General features: G+C 44.2%; 1 protein-coding gene across 6 annotated transcripts in view; it reads right to left on the reverse strand.

The window, feature by feature from the left end:
- Positions 1–21,642, reverse strand: part of GNAS (GNAS complex locus) — a 292,287-nt gene that overhangs the window by 55,649 nt on the left and 214,996 nt on the right. For 4 of the 6 annotated variants that reach the window (XM_075012123.1, XM_075012124.1, XM_075012126.1 and 1 more), the window contains one exon: positions 17,742–17,839. The exons of the other annotated variants lie outside the window; for them this stretch is intronic. In XM_075012123.1, the coding sequence (XP_074868224.1) occupies positions 17,742–17,839 (98 nt within the window). The remainder of the gene's footprint in view (positions 1–17,741; positions 17,840–21,642) is intronic. 6 annotated transcript variants of the gene reach the window in all.

Below are 21,642 nucleotides of genomic sequence, written 5' to 3' on the forward strand. Positions count from 1 at the left end.
AGTATTAAAATGAATCAAAAAATCAAATTGCATTCCTAAGCAATCCAAAGCTAATTAAAGCAGAAATTCAAATGTTTGGGAGCATGATCCACTGCTTAGAACTGTGTAAATTCACTAAGACGGTCTAAGTTCTATTCCCAAGCGCTGTCTCTCACATGATATTGGACTGACACAAAGACCACTGAAGTCAGTCCCTAATTAGGCAGTGTGAGATTCCAAGCAAATCACTTAAATCTTTTGTGCCTTAACTCAAGGATGAACAAACTTTTAATGTTGGGCCCCACTTTTTGTCCCTGCAATTAGCAGCCCCCACACCACCCAACCTATCTAATGTAGTCCAAGCCCACAGTAATTTCGATTCTGTTCATATAAACAAACAACCCTTTCGGCACATGTGAGCAGATAAATATGCAGACTGTAAAAACTTTATTAATCAGTATATAATTTTAACTACACAGACATAAAAAAGTGACATATTTCAACATTTTAAAGAGATGGATGAACCAGAGACCCAGCAGCTGATCATGATGCCTCCCCCTTATGAAATTTCACACACACACACACACCCCCCCCCCCCGCGGGGACCCGCCTCCCTACTTTGTACACCCCTTCCCTAACTGACCCTGTAGAAGGGGGAACACAGCCAGCAGCAACAACAGCTGCCATGGGTCCCAGGGAAAGGTGGGAGGGAGGTCCAGCTCCATGCCCTGCAAGGGGTGGGGCCAAAGGCAGCTAGCTCTCAGCGCTGCCCGGACTGCAGTGCTGGTCCCCCCCACACCCTCACAGCCTTCTGCAGCCAGAGTAGTTCTGCCACAGGACTTCAAAGGGACCCACAGCTCTAGCTGCCATTGCTGCTAAAGTAGCCATAGGCCCCTTTGAAACACCGGTCCTGGGAGCAGCTGCCCTCGCTTTGCCCACCTCAATGGTAGAAGTGAGCACACCTTACTGTTCCGATCCTTCATATGGTGTTTGCAAGGCTAAAAAGAGAAATTCTTGAGTGAAATGTTGCACAAGTGATGACTATGATATTACTACTATGAAAGAGCTCTGGTCTGTTCTCATTTATAAAATGGTTCACCCATCTCCAGTTGGGAATGAAACTTCTCTGACATCAGCTCCCTGATCAGGTGTAGTTTTTTTTTGTTTTTTTTTTAAAAGACTCTCTGAGCATGATACAAGGAGTCATTAAAGTGGCTACCAGAGTAGATGGGAGTCTGGGACATCAGGCTATAAAGAAAATGAGAAAAACATTCTGTGGCTCCCCCAGTTTGAAAAACTTTCCCCATTCACCTTAAAGAATCAGAAAGTCCTGGCAGACCTATGAAGTAGCCTGATGTTCAGCTGCTGAAGGCCCTATTTCTAATATTACACATACAAAAACTAAGTTACAAGAATAGAAGCTGAACCTCTCCAGTGTGGCACCCTGGAGACTCACTGGTGCTGAACTAGACAATTTGCCGAAATGTGGGAGATCAATACTGTCTGGCACAGGGGTCGGCAACCAAAACAACAAGATGACCCATTTCTTTCCCAGTTCAGTAGAAAAACTTAATAATCCAAGAGCCACAATGCATGTGACTATGAGACATACCTTAATAAATAATGTCTACCCATACTTTTTGTAACCCCTATTTTAAGAACAGGGCACACACATTGGTTTGTAATACATGTTTATTTTTACATGTTCTATTTCCTCACACTTTACATATGTGTTTGTATCACTGGCTACCTCACTTCCACTCCCAAACCTTCTCTCTCTCTGGAGATGCTAGAGCAAGTTATCCAAAGTTTCGGGATCACACATCGTTTACTATTTAGATATGAATAGTCCATTTTTGGGCTTTTAGACATTCACCATTTATCAAAAATAATCAGGAAGTTTTTTTTTGTTTTGATTTTTACTTTGCAATCATAGTGTTGGGAGCCACAACAAAGTCCTTGAATAGCCACATGCAGCTCCAGAGAGGCAGGTTGCAGGATTACTGAACTTCCACTGCATACTGGGCTCTTAAAGACATTTAGTAGTAAATCAGAGCTAACCACCACCACAAAGCACTGAGAGCCATGACTTGTGGCTGTAAACAAACTTTATGGGACCACAGGAAACTTGGTCACACCCCGATAAGCAGACAGTTGGCTAATTAAAATCATGCCAGACCATGGATGTTGCCAGACCAGAGCATGCTGGGTTAGAGAGTGCCACCTGTATTATGAAAAGTTGCAAAGTCAAGCATTCAAAAAAGTTAGGAAATGAAAGAATTTTGATTGCTAGTGCAACCCTAATTTGGCCCCCTTGTATGTGTGCATTAAGAGTCATTAATTACATGATTGCATAATATTTTTTCCACAGGACCCTACCTTTTTCTGTGCATAGGATGGATGATGCTCACTTCATGAGCATCTTTTCAGTAATTTGTTTTTCCTCATTGTTTAAGGATTGGTTGTATTTGCAGGACACTTCAAATTCTGCTGCCTTGAAGACAGAACTAATCTCCTCAGCTTTTCTATGCTGCTCATCAGCATAGCATCTGAGTCTGTCATAAAACTTACTTTCACAACACTCCTGTGACATGAGTGGACACTGTTAATCCCATTTTACAGATGGGGAAGCGAGACACTGCAGCTACCTCTACACTAGAGGGTTTTGTAAACAAAACTCATGGAGCATCTACACACAAAATGTGTTTTGTAGACAGAAACTGTCAACAAAAAATCTGAGTAGATGCTCCACGAGGCCCTTTTGTCAATAGATCAGAAGATCAATCCACTTTTATGTGTAGACAGGATTTGTCAAAAGTTTTCTCAGAATGTCTCTTCTGATAGTAACTTCTGTAGTCAGATGCATCCAATATACATGTAGCCAAAGAGATTAATACAAAAAATATCCATTAATGTTGACAGCCCAATTTGAGATGCCCAGGAAACTATTCTTCAGAGCACTTGATGTTATATAGCACTTCGTATGTTCAAAATACAGCTCCCATTACTTCAGTACAGCTCTGAATTCTCAGCAAATGAGACCTCAGGGATTCTTGCTGGAGACCCAAGAAAACAGACTATAACTAGTGACCACATGTGAGAAGTTTAGTTTAAGTGGCCTAGCAGTGTCCAGTAAGATGTACTGACCAGACTAGACAAGTCTGTTTACCAAGGGCAGGGAGGGAAGTCACCCTGTCCCCATGTGGTTGTTCCTGAGGCAGGACAGATGGCCGTAGGCAGCCCCTTCAAGGAACATGGTTTGCAGGGCTGCACTGGAGACTAGACTGTGGCAGCCAATGAGAAATGGAGCTCCCAGCAGGCATGGAATGTTCTCATCTGGTGCTTCCCCATCTGCACTCTTGAGGCAAGGATGGTTCAAGGGGGCATGGAAGGAACCTGCTGGTCACATAGCACGAAGAGAAGCAGGGACTGCCTGGCTGGTCCCATGCAGCCGCAGCAGTTTTCTGATTTGTACTCTCAGACAGCTTGATGGAGGTGGGACTGCAAGTCCCCTGAGACCATTCACACTGGAGCTGAGGGTGGTAAAGCAGCAAGCGAAGAACTAATGATGAGAGATGAGCAAGCAGGGTGGGTGGGGCCTGAGTGGGAAAAGGCAGGGCAGGGCTGGTTTGAAGACTCTGCTCCAGCAACGGGCAACCATGAACAGTGAATAGGCCACATGAGCAGCTCTTCACCTCAGTGGGCCACAAGCTTCATAGTTTAATGTAGAGCATACTTCTGTGTAGAATTCAGCAGCTGCAGCTCTGGGCTCTTTTTGGTTACATGGGATTCAGGATCCTAAATGTAAAGAAAGAAGAAGATCTTCTTGCCCGTGTCAGTAGTGAGTAGCTGAGCAGAGCAGTGGTGGACAACCTGCAGCCCACAGGTGACATGCAACCTATTGGGGTTCCACATGCAGGCCACAGACCCATCTGGCCCCACCCCTGTGCACCTCTTGCACGCTGGGGCACTGGAGCCTCAAACTTCCTTCTCCTTCCCCACCTTCCCAGTACTTTCAGAGCACTGAAATGTCACTGACACATGCTGTACTCCCAACCCCGTCCCCCGCCGAACTTTAACAGCTGATCTGTGGTGTTTCAGCTCTGGGAGGGAGATGGAGGAGCAGAGATGGAGCATGATTCACAGCACCCTGGAAGTGCTGGGAGCGTAGGGGAGGAGTAAGAAATGTGGGGGTCTGGTGCAAGAGGCATGCAGGGTTGGGGAGCAGATGGGTCTGCAGCCTGCGGGTGAAGCACAAGTGGGCTGCACAGGGTCCATGTCCCGCAGGTTTCCCATCACTCCTCTGCTCTCACTTACTCACCGCTGACACAGGCAAGAAGGTCTTCCTACTCTTCATCTAGGTTCCCGAATTCCACATAACCAACAGCACCCCAGAGCAGCAACTGCTCAGCTCTACACTGAAGTATGCTCCGTACAGAAGAGCAGTTCCCAACGTTTTCAAGATGGTGACCCATTTTGACGATTCAGTAAGACTTTGTGACCCAAACCAATTCAAAACCGGGGAAAGGGAAGATGTCCTCCCCCGGGAAAATTTTTTTTTTTTAAATAAATCTTGATTTTATTTTACCCCCCTTGAACATTTTTACACACCATGAACATTTCATCTGGATCCGCCCTTGCATCATACATATAAAATTGATACAACAAAGTAAATAAAACAATTAATATGGTTTTTAGAGATGATACTTAAACCCCTCTCAGCTCCAACCCCCACCCCCGCCACCTCACACAAGCTCCACACACTTCCACTGCTGTTCCCCAGTGCTCCTTCACTGGGCTACCACTGCCTTCTTGGCACAGCTCCCCACAGCCCTCCTACTCTCTTTCCCCACCTGCAGCAGGGGGAGTTGCCTGACCTGCTGCACCAAAATGGGACTCAATTTAATTGGTTTAAAGGCAGGATCCCTCCTGCTGGCTGTTAAACCAATTAAATCGAGTTTAATTTCTGTGCAGCAGGGCAAGGACTGGGCACTGGGGGAGGAGTAAGGCAGCTGCATTTGGAGCTGCAAATGGATCCTTAAAGAGCCACATGTAGCTTGGCGCCACCCAGCTGGTGACCCTTTGAAAATCTAATGGCGACTCATGTTTGGGTTTTGACCCATAGGTTGGGAATTGCTGGTATAGAAAGAATCTGGAGGAAATGTAGATGCTGAAATGTAAGAAGCCTACTGAATAGGGTAGAACCTCAGAGTTACAAACACCCAAGTTAAAAAAATGACTGGCCAACTACATATCTCATTTGGAACCTGAAGTATGCACTAAGGGAGCAGCAGACAAACAAACAAACAAACAAACAAAAACAGCCACATTACAGTTTTGTGTTAAATGTAAAATACTAAAAATAATGTGAAATTTTTAAAAATATTTGACATGGTAAGGAAACTTTCTGTGCTTTTATGCCGGTTTCAATTAAATTCAGATGGTTAACAACAACATTTTGCTTAGTAAGCTTCAAAGATGAATTGAGTCAATGTTCAATTGTTAAGTTTTGAAAGACCCATCGTAACATTTTATTTGGAATTACAAAGATTTCAGAGTTACAAACAACTTCCATTCCTGAGGTGTTCACAACTCCGAGGTGCTACTGTATGTGCAAACTGCGACTTTTCAAAGGCTTACACCTTCGACAAGTTTGGGCAGATTTCACAAAGCCTCCAGAAGTTATATCTGTCACAAAAGCCACCTCAAACAGTTTTAAAGTCCCCGCTGTAAAGCATGGGAGGAGACTAGAACTTTTCAAAAACGAACTTTTTAAACTTTGGCAAAATAATAAATTTTTCCTTAGCCTTGCTCATGGAAAGGGCTGAACCACACTGGATAAAATTACAAAAAAAAAAAAAAAAAAAAAAGACAGAGGAAGACCTTTGGTGTGCAAAATTTTATCCCAGATTTTTAAAGTTTGACAAAGTTATAAGTAACTGAAAACAGGGCCTTATTGTGAGAAGAATGACAACTTCAGTAACAGCCCTGCCTATCCTAGCTGAGCCCTAAAACATTAAAATAGTTATTCAGATTAGTTTTACAATTGTGTGGGACAAGACTGCACTTGACTAAAAATATTTTCTGTCTATGGGGCACAACTTCTGAAGTGGATTTAAAAATGTCAACAATTTGTGTGGATAAATTGATTATGCCAAAGTCTCCTCGTGAAAAATTCTAGCAATTACTGTAGTTTGAACCTTGATCTTCTAGACCTTAAAATTAACATCTTAATACATTCCTTATTTTATACATATATATGACTTCTAACAATGTTTGCTATTGTATCCAACTTCATAAAGTACTATATTACCTAATTCAGAAATTACAGCAAAATTAATGGCCCTGCTGAATTAACTCGATACACTTGCATTCTGGAATCATGTGGGTTTTGTAATATATTTAAGACAACTTAAGTTTTCTGATATCCTTCATGGACTTTATTCCTTGTAACATTATGTAAACTTCAAGTTAGCTTGATATAAAGACTGCCTTGAAAATTAGTGAAAGGAAGCAGTCTGATAATTCAAGAGCACAGCAGCAAGACAATGCATTACAGTGGAACCCAAAGAATCCATACTCCATATGTCTGCACGTATGAACGGTGACCTCTCCATTTCTGAAAGGTTCAACAGCAGAGGCTCTTGTGAAAGCTCATATTACTAAGATTGCATTACTTTTACATGATGCACAGAACACTGACTAGCACACTAAACATTACAACTAATTTTAAAATCAATTATAAATGTCAAAATCAAAGAAGAGGGGATCAGGATTTTAAAGGTATTCTGGCATCTTTAGGAACAGAAATATCTTTACAGATTTGAACCACAACAATTTTTCGTTACGCATTTGTACAGTACCAGGTAAAATGGGACCCTACCCTGTAAGTGCTGCCACAACATACATTTTGTGATGATTAATTTTGTAGTTGTGCAGGTTCATTTGTCCATTAACCATTGGACTTCCAACAGCTGTGTTCACAATGGCTATCCTACTCATCAATACAATGTAGTGAAGCTTTATTACAGGACAAAAACAAATTCAAGCTGCAGAAGTGTGCCTTTGGTACTACCAACAAGTACAGAGGCGACAAAATGGAAGTGAGGAACCTTACTTTCTTTGATATTAAACAGTAGCGTGTACCTGAATAAAAACACAGCCTTGTGCCCTTCATGGATTAGACAGGAATCTTATTAAATCCATCTAGTATTACTTTGAATTTTCTTTATTCTATATCACTCACCAGAAATAACTATAAATATTACAGTGCAGCTTCTCTAAACACGTCTATCTTTTTCCTGGCGTGAATCTCCAGAATATTCAAAAGGACAAGGAGTCCTAGTTTCCTCCTCAATATAGTTCCCTTCTCACACCTACAGCACATTCCAAATTGAGCAAAACTGATGAAAGCTCCCAGACCACACATTTTCTAAAAACAGAACTGAAAGTAACCAGTTACTCAGTCCAGTTAAGAGAAGGGAAACAATCTCCTTCCTCCTCCCCTGAAACTGCAAGCATTAGTAAGCAGGAAGTACAGTAAAGCTCATGATGAATAGGGCAGATACTCCTTCAAAATTAACAGGGATGCCTCTCAACTGACAAATTTAATTTACTCTCAGCAAACCTGGGTATAGTTTCAAGCTGCAGAACTGGAAGGAGGGTACTAAAAGCAGGTGTGAGGGACAGGAGACAGCAGAAGACTTTACAGTTAAAGGTTACAGGCTTGCACGTCCCAAGTTGCTCTATATCAATATCGTAAGGTGCACAGGGGGTGGGGTGGGGGGAGAAAGAAAAGGCACTTAGGATGCATCAAATGTTAACCTACCACAGGAAGATTTCAAAAAAAGTTTTAAATAGGACAAAATAACTACAGGGCTTAGCTGCTGGGCCAGCGTAAGAGAGAGATACTACTGTACTCCAAGATACTGATCCCTAGACAAAACAGTGATGTGTGTGCTAAAAATGTGACTAGTTAGAGAAGCGATGGGGCTTCTTTCTCAGGGATGGGAAAGGCAGTTAGGATAAGCACCTTTGCTCTACACTCATGGGTGGGCTCTTCTTGGCTTGTGAAAGAGGGAGTCTGCACTTCTTAAAATCTCTTAATTTTCAACATGTGGAAAATAGCTATTTTGTGTGTGTGTCTCTCTCTCTCTCTCTCTCTCTCAACGCAGAGAATCAATTTTCCTCTTCAAAAAAAAAAAGAAAAAAACAAAACACAACAATGAAAGGAGAAGCAAAGCTATGCAGCAGTGACCCTGCCAACTCCTCAGATTTTTTCCACTTAAAAAGAGACTAGAGGGGCCAAATTATTTCACTTTTAAATTTCTAAAAGAATGGAAGTCAATACTGGGCCATGGGGAAGGCTTTGTCTTTCCATCTTGGCAAGCTACAGATAAGCAGATGGATTCACTAAGAAGAAACAAAATGCAAGCCCCAAACCTAGGAAAAAATAAAGCTCTGTTCACACACAATTTGCCAGCGTGAGGTGTGTCTCACCCAAGTACAGAAAGCTCACTCCTCTCCATCACTTTAAGCTTCACTGTGCGGCTGGGCAAGAAGGCAAACAGGTGGAAAGACCAAGAGGCCTGTCTTCACACTCCCCTTGCACTGCTGAGAGGAATACAGCTCTGGTTTAAAATCAATGAGTGCAAAAGGAAGGAGTCACAGAGTTCACCCCACAAAATGCATGAGAGTGTCTGTGGAGGTGGCCATGGCTGCTGTGCTAGACCACTGTCTGTACAACAGACATGCAGGGACTGGATCACCACTTGTCTACTGACTAAAAGACAGGTGCCATCCTCTTAACCTCCATTCTTTCTGCACAAAGGCTTTAGTGTGAGCTTTATGCAGAGTTTACATAGGGATGAGTCAAGTTCACCTCTGAGAAGCAAACAGTTATAATGCCAAATAAATACATGAATTCCAAGTTGTGTTTTTTTCCACTGTTCCTTTATAGAAAGACTAAAAAGCTTGGGTTTAAACAACTCAGGAAACCCATGTCCTGCACCTTGCAAACTAATATACTACCTGCAAAAGTGCAAATGGCAACTGTCATTAATAATTGATATCAGAATTCGAGGCATACTAATTTCAAGGCACAGTTTATTATGAAGATTTTCCCTTTGATTCTATATTAAAACTACTGAATAGTTGCAATATCAAAACCAGCAAAAGGAACTAGGATTAACAAGGACAGAATTCTTTATAAAAAGAACAACCAGATTGTTGCAAAAATGTTTAAGTTAAAAAACAACATGAACTTTAAGATAAAATAAATTAAAAACAGATTAGATGAAGAAAAATAGTAGAAGAATTTCTATAACTTATCACCACTGGTCACTGATCTATGCTGTAAAAATCTGTGTTCCACTAGATGGAGCAGGATGGTAAAATCATTAAAAGCCACTCCTGCCAGCTAACCCAACACAAAATCAACATCCAGCAAACATGGATGACTAGAAAAAATAATTTCCCGAGTCTTCATCTTAAGCAAAACATAAAATTACAGTACAGAGAAACATGACAGAGGAAACACAAGTTCCTAATTTTACTTACTTCTGCTAGCAGAAATAGCAAAGTAAGCAAACACTTACCAGAAACAAATGGCTTTCATCAGTGCTGTTACAGGTTGAACCTTTCTAGTCCGGGACCCTCAGGGCCTGACCTGTGGCAAATGAGAGAATCTGCCGAACCACAGGAGTTCAATATTGTCCAGTGCCAACACTTCCACTGCCTACTGGGCTCTTAGAAGACATTTATGGGGTAAATTACACCTAAATAGCAGCACAGAATACTGAGAGCTAGGACTGGTGGCGGTAAACAAACGTTATAACCTCAGGAAACTTGGCCACACCCAATATAAGTGGACATCTGGCTAACTAAAATTATGCTGGATCATGGATGGTGCTGGATTAGAGAGGTTCAACCGGTGGCAAGAAAAATACAAGGGCATAGTACCACGCAAAATCAAAATCCTAAACTCCGAAATACTTCTTGTTGTACAACAAATAAATTTACAATGAAAACACCTTAAGCGCTCAGATAAATGACTGAAAAAAAAAACAAAACAGTAATCTAGAGAAGGGGAGGGGTGTCTAACTACAGCTCAAACAAAATCATACTAGAAACACTAGTGTAACTTCCATGTTGTTGCTTAAGACCCAGAACAGTGCAAAAATCATGATAAGCAGTCTCTTTTACAGCAAGAAATAATTTTAGACTTACTTGTGGTCTGAGGTAAACAGGAGACATCAAATTATGCTCTACTTCATCTAATGCTGTTAAAATCTCCGTCCTAAAAACACATTCTCAAGCACTCCAGACCTCTGATCATTATATGAAATGAGATGCAACTGTTTCCCCAATCACAAAATCTTACTTTTGACTTCTATCAAAAGAGAAAGACAGACTCCACGATCAATAGATGGTCCCTTTTAACTATAACCCTTCCAAGCAAAAACAGATTTCATTCTACACTTAAGGACTATATGTTCTGGTGGTCCCTTCAGCCCTCCAACTGTGAGCCTATGATTAAAGTATAAGTTACAGTTGCACAAAAACTAGTATGGTAAACCTACCAAAATTCTGAACTATATTATAAGTGAAGAATTGTAAATTTACATCCAGCCTCTTATTATATGCATATAATTATTATTATGTATAGTAAAGAGAAGTTACTCACTTGTAGTAACGATGGTTCTTCGAGATGCGTCCCCGTGGGTGCTCCACAGTAGGTGTCGGGCTCGCCCGGCGCCGCAGATCGGAATTCTTCTAGTAGTTTCCACTGGATCGCGCATGCACCGATGCGTGCAGCTCCCTTGCGCGCCCTCGGTCATGTGCGCGATCCGGTCCCCGCCAGTTCCTTGACCAACCGCCCCAGATGCTCCTGAAAAACACCAGACAGAGATCCGAAGCAGGGAGGATGGGCAGGTAGTGGAGCACCCACGGGGACACATCTCGAAGAACCATCGTTACTACAAGTGAGTAACTTCTCTTTCTTCTTAGAGTGGTCCCCGTGGGTGCTCCACAGTAGGTGACTACCCAGCAATAACCCCAAGTAAGGAGATGGGTACTCGATTCATGTGCAGCTTGCTCTTGAAAGGACTGCTGTCGACAGACGGGTATCCTCATCGAACACCCGATGCAGGGCATAATGCTTGGCGAAGGTGTTGTAGGATGACCAAGTCACCGCTCTGCAAATGTCTTTCAACGTGATTCCCTTGAAGAAGGCCGTTGATGCCGCCACCGCTCTGGTGGAGAGAGCCCTGGGCGGGGCTAGCAAAGGGGTCTTTCGAAGCTCGTAGCACAGTTTTACACAGGACACAATGTGATTTGAAATTCTCTGGGAAGAGAGGCCTTCCCCTTTCGACCTGGGAGTGAGAGACACCAGCAGCCTGTCCGTTTTCTGGAAGGGCTTAGTTCTGTCTATGTAAAAGGCCAATGCCCTCCTCACATCTAGGAGGTACAGGCACGCCTCCTTGCTGGAGCTGTGAGGCTTCAGGTAAAACGAGGGTAATACTATTGGTTCATTAATGTGGAACTCCGAGGAAACTTTCGGAACGAAGGCTGGGTGTAACCATAAGATCACCGCCTCCTTTGAGGATACTGTGTAGGGCAGCATTGCCATCACTGCTGCGAGCTCGCTCACCCTGCGGGCTGACGTAATCGCAAGAAGGAAGGTCATTTTCATGGTAAGTAGTCGGAGGGGTACCGTGGCTAATGGTTCGAAGGGTGGTCCTGATAGCATGTGGAGTACCAAGTCCAAACTCCACAACGGTGGTAGCGGTTTTCGAGGGAGGGTACAGGTTTACCAGCCCTTTCAAGAACCTTGTGACAATAGGATGGGCGAATACGGTGGGCCCTTCCTCTTTGTTCCAAAAAGCTGATATAGCTGTGAGGTAGACTTTTAGCAAGGATAGAGAGAGCCCATCTCGTTTGAGGTCCAGCAGGTATTCTAGAATTACAGTTATAGGGACGTCCAGAGGAGCTAACTGTTTGGCAGAGCACCAGGCAGTAAAGCATGTCCATTTCTGTTCGTAAGTCCTCCTGGTGCAGGTCCTTCGGCTACACTCTAAGACTTGTCTTACTCCCTCCGTACACGTGCTCTCTAAGGCGCTGAGCCATGGATTAACCATGCTTGTAGGCGGAGTCCCTGAGGGCGCGGGTGCACTATGGACCCCTGAGCCTGTGTGAGTAAGTCCGGTGCTACCGGTAGGGGGAGTGGTGGACGATCCGTCATGCGCAGAAGCAGGGGAAACCATTGTTGTCGGTCCCAAGTTGGAACTATGAGTATCATGCGAGCTCTCTCCCTTCTGGCTTTCTGCAGAACCTTGTGGATAAGTGTTGTGGGGGAAAACGCGGAGAGTAGAGGGCCCTTCCATGAGATCATGAAGGTGTCCCCCAGGGAGCCTCGCCCTATTCCTGCTCTGGAGCAGTACTGAGGGCATTTCTTGTTGTGCTGGGTGGCAAACAAATCGACTTGGGGAAACCCCCAGGTGCGAAATATGCGTCGCAGCAGATCTGCCATTCGTGCATGAGTGCAAAGCGCCTGCTCAGTTGATCTGCCTTCATGTTGTGGGCACCCGGCAAGTACGAGGCTTTCAACGTTATGTTGTTGGCAATGCACCAATTCCACAATCGTACTGCTTCTGCGCATAGCACACAGGACCGTGCCCCTCCTTGTCGATTGATGTAGAACATGGTGGAGGTATTGTCAGTATTGATCCCGACTACTTTGCCGTGCAGGTATTTCTGACAATGTCTGCATGCATTGAACACTGCTCTGAGCTCCAGTATGTTTATGTGCAGTGTCTGTTCTGCGGGGGACCATAGCCCTTGCGTCACCTTGCTGCCAATGTGCACTTCCCATCCTATGCGGGAGGCACTGGTTGTAAGAAAAATGGAAATCTGTGGTTGGTGGAAGGGCACTCCCACTAGTAGGTTCTTGGGATCTGTCCACCATGCAAGTGACTTCCGTACCTCCGTCGTGGGTGATCCTACCCTGTGAACGGTATGGGCTGCCGGTCTGTAAACACTTGCCAGCCAATGCTGCAGGCTTCGCATGTGTAACCTGGCATTCTGTACCACAAACGTGGCGGCTGCCACGTGCCCCAACAGTTCCAGGCAAGTTAGGATCGGCACTGCGGGGCTGTACATCATGACTTGCACCAAGGATTTGATGGTGTGGAAGCGGGCGTCGGGCAGGTATACTCTCGATGCGATAGAGTTTATGCACACCCCTATGAACTCTATATTTTGCGTGGGTTCGGTCTTTGACTTTGCAAGGTTGACAACTAGGCCCAGCGAAGTACACGTGTTCACGGTAACGCGTATCATGCATAGGACCTCTGCCTTTGAGGCCCCTTTCAGTAGGCAGTCGTCCAGGTATGGAAAAATAAACACGCCCTGCCTGTGCAGGTAAGCTGATACCACTGCCAGGGTTTTGGTAAAGACTCTGGGTGCCGAGGATAGGCCGAACGGAAGAACCCTGTATTGGAAATGCTCCCCGCCGACTGTGAAGCGGAGGAAGCGTCTGTGTGCCGGGTGGATTGTTATATGAAAGTAAGCGTCTTGTAAGTCGAGGGCTGCAAACCAGTCTCCATTGTCCAGTGCCGCAAGTATGGAGGCAACTGTAATCATCCAGAAGCTTTGCTTGCGCAAGTATCTGTTGAGGCCCTGATGGTCCAAAATCGGCCTCCAGCCTCCTGTTTTCTTCTCTGTTAGGAAGTATCTGAGTAAAAACCTTTCCCTTGGAATTGTTCTGGTACTCTTTCCACCACCCCTATGAACATGAGGTGATCTACCTCCTGCTTCAGCCTTGCCTCGTGAGAAGGGTCCCTCAGAAGAGGCCGGGTGGGAGGTTTCGTCGATGGTAGTGACTGGAAGGGGATTGTGTAACCCGTGGCTATAATTTCCAGCACCCATTTGTCTGTTGTGATATTTTGCCATTGGGAGTGGAACAGTTTGAGGCGATGATGGAACATGAGGTGAGAGCGGCATTGAGCGATGGTGTTGATAGTGCAGTCCTCAACATACCCATCAAACTTACTGCCTCTGGGCTTGCCCCGAGGTTGTGCGACTTTGTTGAGAACGTCGCCTGGGGGCCCTGTACTGTTGCTGCTATTGATGGTGCCCTTGGTCATAGCCTCGCTGATATTATGCGCATTGTGGTTGGTAAGCGTAGCGCCTTTGCTGAGGATAGAATTTCTTTTTCTTGTATGGAGGAGTGTAGATACCCAAGGTCCTAAGTGTGGCCCTTGAATCTTTGCTAGAGTGTAGGACCAAGTCACTGATTCTGCAACCAGCTTCTGCTTGTCGAAGGGAAGATCCATGATCTTCGTCTGTAGATCTCTGGGGATACCAGATGTCTGGAGCCAGGACTCCCTACACATTACCACTGCTACAGCTGTTGAGCGTGCCGCTGTGTTTGCCATGTCCAGGGCAATCTGAACTCCCGTTTGCGAGGCCGTGTAGCCCTCCTGGATGATCGCCTTTAACACCGGCTTCTTGTCCTCCGGGAGGGAATCCATGAAAGAGGTAAGTCTAGAGTAGTTGTCAAAGTTATGGTTTGATAAATGTGCCGCGCAGTTTGCCACTCTCAGTAATAAGGTAGAGGAGGAGTAGACCTTCCTGCCGAACAGCTCTAATTTCTTAGCATCTTTATCTGACCCCCCTGATCTGTACTGAGGTGTCTTCGACCTCTGCTGGGACGATTCGACCACCAAAGAATTGGGCTGTGGGTGGCTAAACAGGAATTCCATGCCCTTGGCTGGGACGAAGTATTTATCACCTGCCCTTTTATTCATAGGTGGAATACAGGCCGGAGTCTGCCATACGTTAGTGGCTGACTCCATAATGGCTTCGTCCAGTGGAATAGCGATTCTAGATGAAGCCGGGGATCTCAAATTTTTCAGGAGTTTATGATGCTTCTCCTGCACTTCTGCTATTTGAATGTCCTGCATGTATGCTACTCTTTCGAACAGCTCTTGGAATTGTTTAAGGTCATCCGGAGGGGAGACATCCCCGGGGACAACTGCCTCATCTGGGGAGGATGAGGAGGAGCCGCTAGGATAAACTTCCCCCAAGTCCTCTGGCTCCCGAGTTCGCTGGTATGCTTGCTCCCTCGTGGGCTGTGAAGGAAAGTCTCGGGACTCTGGACCGAATTCCCCCTGGGACAGCTGCGTTCCTCTCCCAGAGCGAGAGAGTGTACACGGGGGTATTGGCGAGGAGTGGGAGGGGATCTGCCCCTGGATCTAGACCTCTGATGTCGGTGTTCAGTATGATGAGGACGGCCATAACAACATGGACAAGGGCCTGGTGATGGAGACCTGGACCACGATCGGAGTGTGTACCCATGATGTCTGGGAGAGCGGGATCTCTGTGACAACACTGATAATGGTGAAGCTGGTATGTGATAGTACTCATCGGGATCCATGCCCAAAAAGGGTGAAGGTAGACTGAGCCAAGGTGAAGGTGGTTGGAGGAACGGAGAGGCAGGTGTGAAATAGGCCGGAGGAGTTGCCGCCCTTTGATGCAGGGTATGTATCTTTCGGGGGGCGGGGTGATAACAGCATCGCAGCCCTGCCTGGAGATGGACTGAGGCTCCGGGGTTTGGCTCTAGCTTTCCCTCGCCCCTGCAGGGTGGGCGCCGCCCCCTCCCATGCCAGGGATCTCGGCCCCGCTGTCGGTGGTGCGCTCGGTATCGTCATAAGCGGTGCCACGCGGGTAGCTTCCTCCGGCGCCGCCAGGCCCCGTGCTGGGTGCCCCTGCGCTGCTGGTGCCGTGTGAGGCGGCAGCGCCGATTCTGGCACTTGCTGCGCTGGCGCCCGCGGCACCCTCAGTGCCAACTGCTGAATAGTCGGAGGCCCGGCCCCGGCCACATGAGCGACCGTGCTGCCGCTTTCATCAGCCCGCGGCTCAGGGCTCTGCGTTCCGCTCATCCGGCTCGCTGAAACCGCCAGCAAGGATCGAGCCGGGGAGAGTTTCCCCTTCTTTTGCACAGAGGAGGTCAAAGAAGCCGCCTTCCTTTTATGCGACCCAGAGGGCCCTTCTGTGTGAGGCTTCTCCGGCGGCTCAGGCTGAAGGGCCTTATCAAACAAGATCATTTTGAGCCTCATCTCTCTGTCCTTCCTGGCCCTGGCTGTAAGCTTAGCGCAGTGCGAACACTTCTGGGTAACATGGGACTCCCCCAGGCAGCGAATGCACTTACTATGCCCATCAGAGGCTGGCATAGCCTCGCAGCATGACTCACACTTCTTAAACCCTGACGAAGACACTGCGGTGAGTCTTTACCGTTAATAGGGTACTTAGCCGCTAATCAGTGTGTTCTACAACCCAAATAACATTCACGGCCTTCAGGGTAGCGGACGGCTTAACCAGCCTTCCTTGTCCCTTCCTCTACCCTCCGTTCCTCTTCTCTCCTACTATTTTGTATGGGGTTTTTTTCCACTTTTTTTGTTTTGCTTCTTTCTTTTTTTTTTCTTTTTTTTATCTAATAGTAAGAACAACGAGCTAACAAGTAAAAACAATTATCTTATCTGTCTCAGGCTTTAGAGCCGGAGCGGATTCCGTCTGCAGCCGTTGGCGGTTGAGAAGGAACTGGCAGGGACCGGATTGCGCACATGACCAAGGGCGCGCAAGGGAGCGGCGCGCATCGGTGCATGCGCGATCCAGTGGAAACTGCTAGAAGAATTCCGATCTGCGGTGCCAGGCGAGCCTGACACCTACTATGGAGCACCCACGGGGACCACTCGAAGAATGTTAATTATGGACGTGAATGGACTCTCATTTGGAAGCAAGAATGAATGGTACATCAAGTTCCAGCTTCACTTCTTTCTTTTCAGCTATTAATTGGATTAAAAAGCTACAAATGAAATAAATGTTCCCCACAGTATAAGCTTTTCTTATAAACAATTGCTGTGACCTTAGGGATTTCATTTGATTGCCAGTGGAAAAGGAGGTGGGCTCCAAGTGATTGACACTGGAGAGGAAAAGAGGTTGGCTTTTGGACACACTATCAAGATCCAGTTTATCTCAGGAAAATTTGAGTCCCCCTGTCAAAATCACTTTAAGCTATCTCCAGTATTTGCAACAGAATTTTTTTTTTAACATGTGAAGAGTACCATTAGCTGACAACAGTTATTCCACAAACAACTGATTAAGATACATGTTTACAGTGAAACCTATTCTATTCATGGGACAGAAGATACACAGCAGGAAATAAAATGTACTCGGTCTTTAACAATCACAAAGAAAAAAAATGTAAAACAAGCTGTTCTGTAGCATCTTAGAGACTAACAAGTTTCTTAGGTCATGAAACCCACTTCATCAGAACTTTACCCATGAATGTTAATGACCTAAAAAATTTGTTAACCTCTAAGGGCACGTCTAGAGAGTTCTGTAGACAAAACTGGGGTTTTGTAGATAAAGCTTGTGGAGTGCCTACATACCAAATGAGTTTTGTTGACAAAAACTGTAAACAAAAAAAGCTGTGTAGACAGTCTGGGGGGCCCCTTTGCTGACAGAGAGGATCAAAAGATCGATCTGCTTTTATGTGTAGACAGGATCCGTTGACAGAAGTTTTGTTGGAACATATCTTCCGACAGTAACTTCTGTAAACAGATGCTTCTAGTGCAGATGTAGCCTCAGGTGCCACAGGACAACTTCTTGTTTTTGAAGCAACAGACTAACACAGTGACCCCCCTGAGACTTTGAAACTTACAGTTATTGACAATATGTATCAGAACAAAAGTACTACTTACTACTGTGCACAATCAATCAACTGATACTCATTAGATCTCTCATAGCAGGCTTTCACGCCTTCATCTTGCCAAAGTGTTTTTGTATGTTCGTAGAACTCCTAAAAGCAAAACAGACAGGAAAAAGTCAGCAAGACATAGGAATATGTACATACAAAGAAAAACAAGTATAAATACTTTAGAAGTATGAACAATGTAACATGCTCAGTGCTAACTTTAGAGAACAGCTAGATTGCCGCATCTTCTTGAGTTTATACAATTGATACACTTGCGCCTCCGAACTGTTTTGTCTCTGTCCAATTAGACCAAGTTTTTGGACATAGATCACTTTCTTCTCCCCCAGATTCCTCCTAAGACTACAAAACTCAAAGGATGCATCTTTAGAAGAATATTTACTCTTAAAAATAGTAAAATGTCAGGAATAAAACCTCAAAGAAATACCTCAGTCAACCTAGACTGAGAAGAAAACATTACATATAAATTAAGTAAGGTAACTGAAACACATTTGTGACCTGGGTAATATCTACAAGTAACAGTGGTAGGTAGTCCCCTCTTCTTTCTCACCATTCCTGATATCTGCCTCCCAGATCCCAATATCTATAAGTAATAGTGCTAGATAATAGTGATAGGTAACTGTGGTGTGACATAAGTCTTACCTACATTTTATAATGTGACATCTGAAATCATACACTAGTGCAGCAGGGACATTTCTCAAAATCAAAACAGAGCATCACCAATACATCAGTATAAACAATTCTATGCAATAAGTCAAAATCCTAATTAAAATACGTACAGTAATAGATAAAATCCTCCTTCTTACTAAATGTACTAAAATAAAAGTACATCTTCAATTTACTTGTGCACTTAGATTATGTAAGAAATACATAGCTACAAATTCTAGTTTCACAATACGCATATAACAACAACGTAATGGGGAAAAGGAGACAAATACATGTTATATTCTGTTCCAAGTAGATGGTGATGCAGGTGTCTAAAAAGTATTTCCACAGAGACCTACAAAAGTAGTTTAGAAACAGCACTATCCCATCCCAGAACGTACACATCATATAAATGGGAAAGCACGCATTATGTCCGAGGTTCTCAGCCTGTGGTCTGTGAGCTCCATTCAGGTGGTCTATAGATAGATCCCTCTAAGGATCCAATAGTGAAAGATTGCCAAGAACCAGTTCATTTTCAGACAGACAAAGAAATAAAAGATTACATCAAAGAACTTCTTGTTGCTTTGAAGTAACAGTTTGTTGATTACTTTCCAGTAGAAGCTGAACCAAACAACTGGATATGCAGCCCTTTTGAAACTGAAATTGATGAGATGCCCTCTAATTTTTCCAATAAGGCACAAGAGTTGCTTGTTGAAGCTTTCTTCCAACAAAACATTATGGTCAGAATTTAAAACTGCCTGAGTTTTGGATTCGAAGAACTGGAAAGTATTCAAAACTTGCTGACAAAGCAGTGAGTTTTCTGATGCCATTTACTACTACATACCAAGAATTCTACCAATTTCATCATTTTCCTCGAGTCCAAATACAGAAGCAGGATGAGGAGTGCTGAACCTGACCTAAGGCTAAAGCTAACAAAAATTATATCTGACTTCCCTGAGAGTCACTCATAAAAATAAGTACAACCCATTGCATTACAAAAATGTAAAAGTACTGATAGTAAAATACATGTTATACACTTCTATTTGCAGAACAAACAAAACATTAATTATTAAGGCTTTTTTTTTTTCTTTACATAGCACTTTCATCCAAAGTGCTTTATAACAGTAAGTTATTGATACAAACATTGGGAAAGATCATTTAATGGTCTGTAAAGACCCTCAATAATTTTCAAGTGGTCCATGAAAAAAAAAAATTGAGAACCGCTTGTTATGCAAAAAACACTGCCACTTTTCCAAAAAGACAGAAATAAAACAATGTAAAAGACATCTATGTCTTAAAGTTTATTTTATTTTTATTTTATTTTATTTTTATTTATATTTAAAGTAAACAGAGAGGGCAGATCCAAATCTCCTCTCTTCAGGAAATTATTCACAAACTTGTAGACTATACTATTTCAGTGATGACTGATTTTCCTGCTGCTTAAGTGACCACTTGGGAAGACTGAAAATATTCTGATACCCAACTTTGAAGACTTCCTGACATAAGCAGTAAGATCTAGTCCACTCCATATGCGCAGAATGTAAAATTAAATAAATTTAAGAACAACTATAAATGCCTGAAGCGCTGGCTTGAACAACAATTTCTAGGAACACCCGGTCTCTAAAAGTCAAAAATACGTAAGGGGTCACTCTCAATTTCAGTCTATCATTGTGCTCCCAGGAGACTTAAAAAGTTTCAAATTCTCTGCTTGAAGGAATATTTGCTGTGTAAGATATTTCCAGAGATACATCAACACTTTAAGACAGAACAGAAGTTTTAGTTAGGGCAGAAAAGCAGACACTTGTTGGGCACAATAAATTAACAGGAAAGTTAATCTGTTTCAAGCTTTGTACTGGCTATATGTTTGCCTCCCAAGTGCAACTCAACATGTTGACTGTCCCCAAAACCCTCTGGTCTCTGCACCAAGCCACAGCTGGCTGAAATAGCATTACTCAACCCAGAGAAAGGCGACAGGGTGCTCTTGGTTAAGGGTCACCACCTATGAAGCCTGACTGGCTCTTCATCTATAGAAATGACAGCATATTAAAAAGCAGTAAATTTTGTCCCTGATTAATGCATTTGGTTCTTCAATTTATACATATATTATGCACCAATTTATATACATTATCTAACAATACTACTCAGCCTCATCATCAAGTGGCAAGATTTATCTATCAGAATATTTTTCAGTCTTTTTATTAATGAATAATGAGGCAATTTTAACAGAAAGCTGTTCATTATTGCAGCAGCTTATCGTTAACATGACCTGCTGAAAATACACATTTAAAAATTAAAAGGGAAAAATAAGAATTCTGTGACAAAGTCCCTAGTCAGCCCCTGTGGGTCCCTGCGCTTCCTGGTGGTTCTCTGTTGTGCCTCAGAGACTCACGGAGATCCCTTATCTGCCCAGGCCTTCCCAGAGTCAGGAGTCTCCGCTTAGCGAGCCATCCTCATCACAGGCAAGTCCAGAATGGGGAGGACACAGCCAGTCCCCTTGCAGGCCTGCGCCTGCTCCAGTGGAGTGACCCTCTGGGGAAGGGTGGGGGGAGTCCAGACCCACTCTCTACCCTGGACTCCGGCCCAGGGCCCCTGCAAGGATAAGAGGCAACTAGCAGGGCCTTCACCCCTGCCCCAAAGTAGCAACCTCACCCTGGGCCACTTTGCCCACTGCTTCCCCGTGGTTGTGGTCTTGCTCACTCTGCTCTGCTCCGCTCCTCCGGTGTGCCTTCCAAAACCTCTCCCCCTGCAATCAGCTAGGGGGAACCTTTTAGAGGGAGTGCAGGGCCTCAGCTGACCAATGAGGACCTAGTCAGGGGGAAAAAAGGCATTAGCCCACCATCCAGTATACCGTCCTTCCAGAAGGTTCCTGAAGCTTCCAGGTAGGGGTCTGCCACAATTCTAAACTTAATTTTGAGACATCTAAACTGGGCCATGAGTACTCTGGCTCCCTTTCACATTCAACAAATCTGCTGTGATAAAAAACCATATATTCTTTTCCTCACTTAAGGGTGCTATATGGCCTGAATTTCAGGTCAGTTTATAGTAACAGAGTGGTAGCTGTGTTAGTCTGTAGTCCAAGAAAAGAAAACAGCAGAAATGTAGCACATAAAAGACTAACAATGATTTATTCATTAGGTCAGTTTATAGTTTTGGAAGAGTCCACAATCCACTTAATTTAAAAATAAATGTAAAAAACCACAGGGACTATGTCTACACTAGAGAGAGTTTTGTTAACAGAAGGGGTC

The sequence above is a fragment of the Carettochelys insculpta genome, chromosome 17 (assembly GCF_033958435.1).
Source record: "Carettochelys insculpta isolate YL-2023 chromosome 17, ASM3395843v1, whole genome shotgun sequence".
Classification (NCBI taxonomy): domain Eukaryota; kingdom Metazoa; phylum Chordata; order Testudines; family Carettochelyidae; genus Carettochelys; species Carettochelys insculpta.